Source organism: Podarcis liolepis, assembly GCF_965112155.1.
Source record: "Podarcis liolepis genome assembly, chromosome: 11".
Lineage (NCBI taxonomy): Eukaryota > Metazoa > Chordata > Lepidosauria > Squamata > Lacertidae > Podarcis > Podarcis liolepis.
The window spans coordinates 39,965,599-39,977,702 of NC_139565.1; the positions used below are offsets into that span (position 1 = coordinate 39,965,599).

The 12,104-nt window shown below is 40.3% G+C and overlaps 1 protein-coding gene across 6 annotated transcripts in view; it reads right to left on the reverse strand.

The window, feature by feature from the left end:
- Positions 1–5,520: 5,520 nt before the first annotated feature.
- The window catches only part of RNF180 (ring finger protein 180), a 58,104-nt gene continuing 51,520 nt past the window's right edge, over positions 5,521–12,104 (reverse strand). For 5 of the 6 annotated variants that reach the window (XM_083465330.1, XM_083465329.1, XM_083465334.1 and 2 more), the window contains one exon: positions 5,521–9,415. In XM_083465330.1, the coding sequence (XP_083321456.1) occupies positions 9,219–9,415 (197 nt within the window). In that variant the 3' untranslated portion in view covers positions 5,521–9,218. The remainder of the gene's footprint in view (positions 9,416–12,104) is intronic. The other variant, XR_014517070.1, reaches the window with a different exon arrangement.

Sequence of the window (12,104 nt, forward strand, 5' to 3'; positions counted from 1 at the left end):
TGAGAGGCAGGGCTGGTCCAAGACATTTTGGCTGGTCCAAGACAAAATGGTGCCGCCCTCAGACAGGGAAGAAGGGATGCATGAAGATCTACAGTAGGATCAAGAGGGTGAGTGAAGATCTACATCAGGAACAAGGGAAGGGATTCAGATCAACCTTACCCAACAGTTGAAGGGGGAATTAAAGGCTGTCATGGGGGGTGGAAAGGGGCCCAGCCAGATCCTTTGCCCCTGTGGATCCTGCTGCCTGAAGCAGTTGCCTCACCTTGCCTCAAAGGTCAGCTAGCCCTGCTGAGAGGTGATAAGATAGCCATGTTCAAATATCTGAGGGGTTGTCACATGGAAGACAGAGAACAAGCTTGTTTTATGCTGCTGCACATGGGAGGACCTGTCACAATGGACAGGAGATTCTAACTAAACATTAGGAAGATTTGGAGCCCAATTTCCCCCAATTTACTGGATTATTCCCATATCAGGTAAACCATAATTTTCAGGGGGGAAACATCAAGGCTGGTGTTGTTTGAGGGGAGTGTCATGTGGAGTACACAAATGAAATGGGAATGAAAACAGCTGTAAACACTCAGTAAACTGGTGTGGACAAGGCCTCAGTGTGAGGTGAGTGTGAAACATACAAACTGTGCATTATGAGCTATGCTGAACACAGTGTTGGCATTAGATGTAAACTTTGGGAGCTTTTCTGTGTGGGGCAGAAGAATATAAAAATACCAATATATTTTAAAAAAACTTGTCATATTGGCTCAGCTTGCCTGGGCCAAACAGTTTTGTAGACTGAAAATAGGAGGGATAAACGTTCCCCCCCTTCCTATTTACATGTAGGCTGTGAGTCAAACAAACATTATTTAAAGGTAGCTAGATTGTCTTAAAAGCTGAGATTCCCATAGCATTATTATTGTAGGCAGGGTGAGATAATAAAAGGTATTTAAAGCTCTATTATTTTCATTTCCTCATTTAATGAACACTAATGCAATAGACTATTATGTCAGAAAACTAAACCCCTTTCTTTTCTAGAATTAATTAGTGCCAAATATAGCTCTGTTGACTCTTAAGTTCCATTAATTCCAGTCCATGTTCTCACATGAATATGTTTTTGTGAGACAGCAAACATATTTTTATATGTTTGTACACCAGTTTGTCCTTTGGTCACACTTGGTTTCCAGCGTGATAGCCTTCCTGTCCTATGGTAATGCACTGTAGCCGAAGTCATGTGTGACAAGAACTATGGTGTGGTAAAACAGGAAGCCCTGATCTCCTTACAGTGTTGACATATGTTGGTATTATTCTTATTATTTTAATTTATTACCCTTCTTTCACACTCAGATCCCAAGATGGGTTACAACAATTTAAAACATTAAAAACAGTTTTAAAAACTGTTACAAAAAAGAGAGAAACATTAGATGCCTCTTAATGGCAACTCCGGCAGCCAATAATGTGTGCCAATGTATTGCTCTGCTTTCCTTTGGACCACATCTGCAAGCCGAAGGGGTGTGTGTGTCTTGTCGTCTGGGCAGCCCAGGGCAGTCATACACACCACTCAGGCCTTGGGGAGGTTACTTCGGTGCTGCTAATGCAGCAGTTTCACTTCACCCCTTATCTCTCAAGACAGATGGATGGCTACAACAACAACAAAATGCAATCACAAAACATAAAGTGGGTCCTTGGGGGTGGAGTCATTACGTGTGCTCCTCCGCTGATCTTAGCACCCAAGACAGTCTGTGGGGAAGGAAGTGGTCTTTCAGATATTTGGGGTATTTGTTGTTTAGGGCTTTAAACACTAATGCAAGTACTTTGAATTGGGCCTAGAATGCACCCCCCCAGTAGAAAATTAGGTGGTTTTTGAAGCCTCCCCCCCATTAATTCCCTACCTTTTCACCAAGGATCTCACATAATTCTTCCCCTCTCAGTAGGTTAGGTTCAGAGACAGTGACTGAGCCAAGGTCTCTTGGTAAGCTTTGTGGCTGAGTTGGGCTTTGAAACCTGGTTTCCCAGGTCCTAGTCCAACACTCTAACCACTGAAAAATAAATCCATCCTACTTTCTTCTCAAATAACTGCTAGTATGCCCTGTTAAAGCCCAAACTTCTTTGGATCCTGTTACTTAAAGAACCCCTCACTCTCATATTCACCATCTGGTGCTTTCAGATTCCCTTTTCTGAATGCATCTTCCTTTCAGAGGTGAGATAAAACAAACTTTTGAGAAAGTTTTTTTTTTTTTTACTCTGGTTCCGCACTCATGGAACAGCTTCCCCAGTGAGGTTCACCTGGTGTCATTATGTTTAGATTCATAAGTGCAGTACTTTCCATCAGGAGAAGTATGCTTTATACCATATATCAGAAGTATGGAAAACAGTGCTTTAGTGAGCCACTCCTGAGCCACTCCAGAACACTCTTCCCACCCCCACCAGACAAGGACCAACAAGAATAGCCCATCTTTCCATAGAAATACCACTGCATTAGATTTTTTTCATTATATAAATCACATTTCTTTGAAGGTTGTGCATCCCACCTTTCCATTAATGTATATCAATAAACATCTCTCAAACCAGACTAAAATCTGACTGGGGATGCATTCAGTGGCCCATCCTTGTGGGTCCTCTTCTGGATTGTTGTTTTTTTTACAGCACACCATCTTGCTCTGACACAAATGCATCTTTTCCTACCTCTGCCTATCCATGAGGTTCTTATCTGTCCTCCTTTCTCCCCATTGCTGCCTCCGAAATAGGTGAGGTTATCCCTTTGCCTGTGCTCTGAATTCACCATCCTTTGAAACTTGCATATTTGTGCAGTTACACTGCTATTATGGTGACATTGGGATCGTATTGCAGCCAGATATGCTAGATCAATTTTCAAACTAAAGCTCTTCAAGCTGTTTTAGGTTTTCATGCAGGGAACGCAGACCAATACTTTTACAGTAAGTGAAGAGTGGTGTCTATTGCTTCCAAGTACATAGGGAATTAAAGCAGAGACATAAAATTGAATTGCAAATAATATTCCAATTTAATTGTTCCAAATAGAAGAAGAAGAAGAAGAAGAGGAGAAGGAGGAGTTTGGATTTGATATCCCGCCTTTCACTCCCTTTAAGGAGTCTCAAAGCGGCTAACATTCTCCTTTTCCTTCCTCCCCCACAACAAACACTCTGTGAGGTGAGTGGGGCTGAGAGACTTCACTGAAGTGTGACTGGCCCAAGGTCACCCAGCAGCTGCATGTGGAGGAGCGGAGACGCGAACCCGGTTCCCCAGATTACGAGACTACCACTCTTAACCACTACATCACACTGGCTACTATTTAAAATGGGTGCCAAATATATATCAGATGCTACTGTAAGCCCCATAATAAACATGATAGGTGGAACTATGTATCCCAGAATAATATAATGGCTCATAGAAATAAAACAGGTTACAGAAGGATTACTTTGAGTAGACAGCCATCAGGAAGCCAACACGGCAGCTTCACCTGTTTGTTTAGCACAGCTGAGGGGAACCTTTGAGCTCCTAATGTTGCTCACCCGTCTCAGAAAGCATAGTGAATGGTCAGGAATGATGGCAGCTTAGTTCAGCAACATATGGAGGGCCAATGGCTCCCTATGCCTGGTTTAGCAGAACAGGATGGAGCCCAAACATTTCAACAAGTTTTACTTATAAGGAGGCAATGAGTTAAAGAGGGGAAAAAAACCCACTCTCTACATTAATTTCCATCTGTATTCCCAAAGTTTTGGGCTTTCCCCAAATTGGACCTTGCATTCCCACTTATTCAGTAAAGTAAATTTGAATTCCAGAGTCCTTCATTTCCATTAACTAATGAATTTGTTACATTTGCCATGATTACAGATCTGTTCCTATGGGTTCCTGAACCAGCGAAACAGTCAGTATTGATTTAGTGGTGCCTGGATCCAGTCCTGTTCTGGAAGCTAGGGCTGGTAAGGAGGAGACATTCATAATATGTCCCATTTGCTTAATGCCATCGCCTACAAAGATAGAAGTTTCCTTTGAAATATGCTCTGGCTATGGCTTTCTGAAAAGAACTTTCTCTAAGTGATCAACAGCTGCCAAGAATGACAGTTCAATTTGGTATCAACGGCAACCATAGTCTTCAACAACTTCAATATTTTCAAGGCCTGAAGGACAATTCCATGTCCAACCTTTAGGGCTAGATGAGATTTTAACAGTGCAATCCTATACACAGTATTGTTAAATATGGCTTATTCTCAGTTATGTAGGCGCTGAAAGCCTAAATCTCAACAGGAAGTGATTTGACCATGACAAGGGCCTGGTGTCAATATCTCCACTTTCAGATCACCCTTGTCCTTGTAGTTACAGAGCACATATATGGAGCACAACAAGGTGACAGATCATATAGAGTGCTGGAGGTTTTAATTCCTTTTCCCCACACACGTCTTCTCACCAGCCTTACTTTATATTTGAATGGGCCAAACACATGTTTAACATGTACTGTTGGAGTCCAGCCTGGCCATGACTCCTGGGGGACTTCATCTGAGGAAGAGGAATGGGTCTTTACCAAGACCTCCAGTGCCACCAGGGAGCTTGAAGAGCCCAATGCCATAGTTAAACAGTCTCACCAAGTGCCAAAGACACTTCACCTGGACCCCTTGATCATCATCAGCACCTGGACCCAGACTCTCCTTCTACATCCTCACCCCCCAGGAGCTGATATGACATCAAGCTCAGAAGATCAGATGGCAGAGGAGTGCTTCGAGGGCCATCAGTGGGTTCCCCTACCAGGGGTCTACTTCAGAGGAGTGAGAAACTAGAGAAGGTTCAGGTGTGCATTGAAAGCCAGCAGATGATCAGGAAGGAAGAAAGAGAGAGAGAGAGAGAGGAGCTGATTGCAAGGATATAAATCTCTCAGCCTTTCTTAGGCCTTTGCTGGGATAACATTGCTCAATTGAATATTAATAGGATGTGACAACAGACTTCTGTTCCAGGGTTTGAAAGGCTAATGAAAGACACGAATACATTTACCGTGTACATCCAGTTTGGTCCTTAATGAGCATAGGCTTCTGAACTTTCTCAGTAACTGATGCACCTGTTTCCTTTTATGACTACCACACTGAGCAGTGTATCAGACTCTGATTTTGACCTAGATGAAGAGGTGCTGAACAGATAACCCAGATGAACCAGCAATACCAGAGGTTCATCTGGTATATCAACCCAGACTTCAACATCAGTTGGGTCCTCCATAGACACCATGTCTTGGACTTGCAACCCCATCTGAGACTCTAGTCCTTGGCATATGAGTACCTCCAACCCTGGGAACTTCATGCTTGCCCATCAGTGCAGGTAACAAAGAAAGAAATTGACAGAGAGAAGGTGGAGTGCTAGCCTCCCATATGGATAGTCATCCATATGGATATATAAGCTTAAACTTCTGATGTGCAGTAGTAACTAAAAGGTAATATGAGGATTGACTTGTCCTAAATATTATGTTATATGGCACTGGTGTACCAGATTATTAATGTAAGTACACAAGAAATGCCAGATTACTTATAGTTTTGAATAGATTTGGATATAATGTTTATTAATATTTATTTTTTAAAGCACCATAATTACATTCTTACAAATGATTTACATTTTCAAATCTTTTTGTTTTAGAGAATGACATTTTAAAAAATCAGTCAGGTCAAGAAAAACAATTACTTTATTATTTCTTCAGAACTACCCCCCCTTTTTTTTGTTAAAGCTCCAAAGTACAAAACACATTTTGGCTGAAAATGTACTTCACATTCTTCATTATGGTGAGCCAGGAACAACTGAGTCATAGACTTATGACAAATAAGCACCAAACAACCTAAATCCTTTGGTGAGGGGAAACCTCATGTCAGATCTATGAATAAAACCTTGAAGTTTATATTTTCATTCTTAAACAGCCCCACAGTATTGCTTTATTGAACATACAGTGATAAAAGACATCCATAGTTCTATAATGGATTGCATAGAAGAAGCAACAGCTGCCTAGCTTTAGCACAGCTGCAGCATCAGGTGTTCCCCAGGCTTTCAGCTGGTCTGTATTTTGCCTTTGAGATAATGCAGATTAAGCTTTTCTGGCCCAAGCTAAATACAAAAGAGGGAGCCAAAAAAGATTGGATAAAAGAGTTAATGAATTAAAATGGAAATCTTTACAGATTGACTGTACAAAGTATGTCAGAAATGGGGCACAGACAGAAGGAAGCTGCCAGATTTAAAGGATGGCTGGTTACCTGGGACTACAAGTGAAGAATGGTATGCAGCCTGGCGTGGCCCAGTCCCAGGGCCATTGCATCATGGCACGACTCACGTGGTTGCCTTGTAAAGTGTGAAAGCCCATTTGAATGGACCAATCAGAGTGATGATTGGCAACAGACCTAGTTCCATTCAAGTCCGCCCAAATAATTTAAAAGGCAAGTCGTAGCAGAAGTTGGCTGCTCATACATTGTTGGATCCCTCACCCTCCCAGCCTGTTTCTGAATGGTCCTGCCCAAAGGAGGGTGGGTGAGGCAGAGTGTGGACCTTTCCATGGAATACTCAGTTGCTGTATTTGGGGCCAGGGATGATATTTTCCAGTAGACAAACTGGCTGGTTGGCAGGCTTTTGCCTACCTCATAGCAATTGTTACAACTTTGGGTGGATAAGACATTGGGTTGCATTTTTAGCCTATTGGCTAAAGGAGATCTGGGAAGGGGTGTCTCTGGGAGTCCACACAGGGGAAGATGGGCCATAGCACCCTTCCAAGTGGCGGCCAAGAAGGGTTCACCCCAATTTAATGTACATAATAGACAGACTTGCTATTCAAGGTCAACCAAACCTCTGATCAACCAGCTGGTGAGCTGCTAGATACCTGATGCATTTCCAATGCCTTCACTTAATCCTACTTACATCTGTAATCAATAAAGTTGTGGTCTATTTCAACCCCAAACTGATGTTATGAGTCTCATTTCTACCTTGGGCACCCCCGCACCAGGGCTGCACGCTTCCTGTGCTTGGCCCCACAAGGGCAAAACCCTGTTATTTTGAGAAATTTGCTCAGTGAGTTGCTGCTAATCTATGATAGTGTTCTCTCAGATGAATCCTTGTAGTTTCTCAGTGATATTTGTGATTGGGCTATAAAAATCAGTGTATAGACTAAGATGCTGTGAACTTGAGAGTATGGGCTGACCATGGTCCACCGCAAAGTGCATGAGCTAGAACAAGTCTGAGCTCAGCACTTCTCCTGTGCAGCTTGGAGAAAAATGTCTGCAGTACAGTAATTTCACTTTCTATGAATTTTGGTAAGAAGCACAGATCATAGTCTAAAATAAACTCTGGTCATTTTCTAAACAATCTAGCTTCAAACCATAGATTATGAAGCTGGCTTATTTAATTAAGAAGCTATCTAAAATGATAAATATCTAATTTTTTGCTCTGAATATTTCTCACCTTTCTTGTCTGTAAATATAACAGTGTTTGTCCTCTTCTTTTTTAAAATTTAAAATTGCTTAAAAAAAACAACTTCTTAGTGCTTGCATTTCGTTGCCTCTATTTCTCAGTATACATTGCTTTCCTCTAGTAGAAATCTCTTAGACAGACCAAAGGTTACACCTGCTGTCTCACACTTAGATTGTAATCGGAGGGGCGTCATTTTCTTGTGGTTAACTCTGTTTCATAGCACCCTGCTTTGTTTTGTTTTAGGCACTTTAGAAATAATAAATACTATGTTAAATTATGGGCTGGATCCAGATCCAGTCATACTGAGAGCAGAGGAGATTAACAGGACTAACTTCAGAATGCCAAACAACAATCTTTTCAGTTACCTATTCTTCCACATACTGAGGTTGTGTGTGTGTGTTACAAGAATGTGTGACATATGAATCTTTGCAATGCTTCCAGTCTTCTTACATCTAACGGCAGTTTGTGCACAAATAAAGATTATTTGATTTTTCAATACTTGACAACTCACAGCTGAATGTGTGAGCAGTCTCTAATGAAAAACACTGTGTTTAAGGAAATGTGTGGTGATGTGTGGAACCTTTCTGACTGATACTTGAGCTGTGATTGTTCATTCATGCCTCAGTTGATTCTGTATGCATGTGTGAATCTGTATAAGATGTGAGCTTAAAGTAACAGGCAAGTAACCTTATTCCACCTTGCATGTCAAGTGCTAAGAAAGAAACAAAGGGCTGATTCACATGTTCATATTCGTCACCTGATATCTTGCACCGTCACTTGATTATTTGTTACTTGATGACATTGACCAAGTCTGAATATTCCATTCCCTAAAATGTTCCCACTGGCAGCGGGAGGTGAGGTGTAATGTTGTTGCCACATATGGTGTTATCTACAGTAAACATGAGGTGTAGCATTTTCCTACAATAGCAATCCGATATGACTTTTTGGGGCGTCTTTTAATTGCATTGTGGAAACGGCTTCCATTAAACACAGGCAGTACTAATGTGGCCTTTGATTTGTGTTTCCACTCATTGTCCCATAATAAATGTGACTACTCTGCTTCAGGAGACTAAAGGTTAGTTTCCTCCACGTCAATACTTTGACAAACATAGACAAAAGAGAGCTAGATTGTCTCTGCAGGTTTGGATACATTGGTCACCACAAAAACTGCTCTTGAACCATATCCTATGTGAGCTTAATATATTCAGGGTGAATACTGAGAAGAAAATCTAGAGTCTTAAAACATGTGATATACAGTGCATTTGATACACACTGCAAATAAGCAAATATATCACATGGAGAACTCCAAACATCACAAGGGAGCCTAACTGCTTAAGGTGTGAACTCCTCCACAGAAATCATTATATCTGAGGTGATATGGAGGGTCTATCTGTAGGATGTGAACTATGAAGACTGTTTCAAACATGCCAATTGTTGCTTGTAGCTGAAGCCACTTTTCAGTGAATATGCACATTTGAATCTGCTCTAATGTGCTTAAATGTTGGCAATACAGAACCAAAAAGAAAGTATTTGATTAGAAAACTGTGTGTCCATTTTAGAAGGCATTAGTAAAAGTACACACTATATACAAATACTTCTTCACAATTCAAAGTTCAAAATGCAGCAGAAAAACCTAATGATTGGAAAATGGACACTGAGTTACTCTTGATATTTTAACCATTTAAAATTGTAAAACAGTAAATCCAAGTCTTCTACATGCTCTTTATATCAGGGTATGTCTGTTCCCATGCCTGATGGCTGAACGAAACAATGGGAAATCGAAGTCCTTAAAAGGGAAAGAAAAAATAGCAGAGAAAGCAGAACACAATGAATCCTATAACCCAATTGATGGAATAAATGTAGATTATCACCATGTCCATGTCAAATCGCAATCCTCTGCTATCATCCTCAAAGTCCATATAGTCCATCCTGTGAGCAGCATGTGGGAAATGCCTTCGGGTAAAGGAATCTGTATTTTGAAAACCTGCAGGACCAGGAAAAAAAGAACAAGTTATAATTCTTTCAAAAATACAGCTAGTATAAATTCCTTTTCTTAGATACACAGAGAAAAGATAGGGGGAAATCATATGCTAATATAATAGTCCAGTTACATTTGATCTCATTTCTCCCTCATATGCCATCTTGCAGCAGGGAATGATATAAATCAGGACACACTCCGTGGGCTCTGCTGACAGGCCAGTTCCAGTTCGCCCTTCTCCCTCCAAATGCTTTCATTCAAACTGCTTAGTATACAAACTTTAAGCACTTGTGCCAGATTTTGCTTGTTTTCCTTTTTCCTCCCTATCTTTCTTTCCTTCTGTGTCATGCCTTCTATTATATTTATTTGCAATATTTATATCCCACTCAATAATGTCCTCTGGGGAGTTAAAAACCATAAAACAAACAAGAATCCCTAAAAATTAAATAGAATAAAACAAGACGCCCTAGATCTCCCTCGCACACCATTCTCAAGCCTTCTGAGGATCCTATAATGATATCAACAAGCAGTTTGTATAACTGAGATGCTAACCCTTTCAATTGCCCCAAGGATTGTAAACAAACAAGGTTTGGGAGCAAATTCCTCTCTCTTTGGACAGTCCAGAGCTCATGAAAGATCTAATTTAGGTTATCTGGAACCAACTATGCTTTACGTTAACTAATTTCTCATGCAGCTTTTTCTCCAATATGGGGTGGTCCCTTTCAGATAGGCTCTTTACATGATACAACCCCTTGCAACTTCCAGCCTTTGTAATGGATGTACTTACCCTTATGCCAAAATTGCTTTAAAAATGTGACCTAAAAAAATGTGACTGCGTGTCAAACTATTGCAGATCTTTATAAAGTTAGAGCATCTGTGCTTATGAGGCTATTGTGCATAGTTTGAAAAGAAAAGACATTAGATATCAAAAACCACCTCCTAGTGACCAGTCTCTCAAAGGCTCATAATAAATCACTCTCGATTATTATTATTTTTAAAAAATCTGACATGGTTTTACTCTATGATATGTGATAAAAGGAGAATATGGAACAAAACATTTGTTACTACAGCTAACTTCCATTTGTATCCCAAAATAAGACCCTTCCCCATGCAACACAAGTAAAATATTCACCCTAATACAAAACCAACCCATTCTCCCAGCATTTAATTAAATGAAATGGATTGGGAATAATATTTTATCAACTTTTTAATTGATAATGCATTCTTATTCTCAAATAATGAGATAAAAATGTATAAGGGAAAGATGACTCAATGCTCTGGGGTATTAACATATCCTAAACATCACTACAAAATGTGCACCTAGGTTTTATTTCCTCATTTTATGTCACAGCTTGTAAGGAATGAATCTGGAAGTGACAAGTGCTGCCATTGGTGTGAAACTATTTGATTTCCATATATAAATCTTCTATATGTAGTCCACTCTCCAGAGGACTTTAATCAAATTGGCTACGTTTGATTATATTTTATTTATCTCTGTTCATATGGCAAATATAACACAAAATTTGCCAGGCGGCTATTTTTGCCTCAAAACTTTGAATCATCTTGTAATCATGAATCAAAACATAATCATGCAAACATTTAGTGACATTAGTTGAACTTGTGACGTTAAGTTGCACCAGTTGAGAAGATTCAGATGAATAGATGTAATCCTTGATTTGTATCTCTGTGTGATTTACTTTAAGCAAACCTGCCTTATATTTACCCTGGATTAGACTTTATAATGTAATCATTTTTCATTCAAAAATAGAAATTTTATTACTGTAATTGTTCTTGCTGGTGAACTCCACAGTCATACATCTCATACTGCATTAGCTAAATGTCTGACCCAATTTTCCCCGCCAGAACTGTATGAGAAGCCCCCTTGACTTCGAAGAGTAAATGAAAAGCAATCATAAATCCAAAGCATAAGTTACATGCTAGTATTAAACACCCTTTCATCCAAGGCTCTTGCAGATTCATTACTGCATGCGCCAAAAGCATAAAAGCGATAAGTTTAGGCTCCTGCCTGAACTTCCTGTCACATAAATAGGAAATTCATTCTACTATATCTTAATTAATTCAGTTTTAATAGTCCACATCAAATTTAAAAAAGGGGAAGCTGGGTCTTCTCAGTATACGTGGCTGTGGATGAATAAGGTGTTCTTTAGTCACCAGTTGCATTTCTCATTTTGCTTTCCATAAAGACTTTAAAATATTTTCTTTGTTTTTAAGAATTATTTTCCATATGCCTTTGGGAAGAAGGAAGGATCACCCCACTCCCAGCCTGGTCTCTGGCCCAAACTCAAGCAGCACCATAAGCATATGTGTTACTAAGAACTGCAACTCAAGAGGCAGACCATCTCCCTTGCATGCAGGAGGCCCCAGGTTCACTCCTTGGTGGCATCTCTGGGTAGGGTGGGAAAAGGTCCTTCCTGAAACACTGGAGAGCTGCTGCTCGCCAGGATAGACAATACTGGGCTAGATGGACCAATGGGCTCATAATTTTTCCTTACCCAATTGGAATGAAGGGTAGTTCACCACATTAGCCTCTGCTAACCTGCAAAACCGAATGTTGTCACCATTACTGAAGGATGTCAACATTTTCCACCCATTTTCAGCAAACAGAAAGGCACTAGGTATAAGAAAAGCATAATCTTGGTCTGCCAGACATCTAGTAGAGATTTAGTGGCAAGGG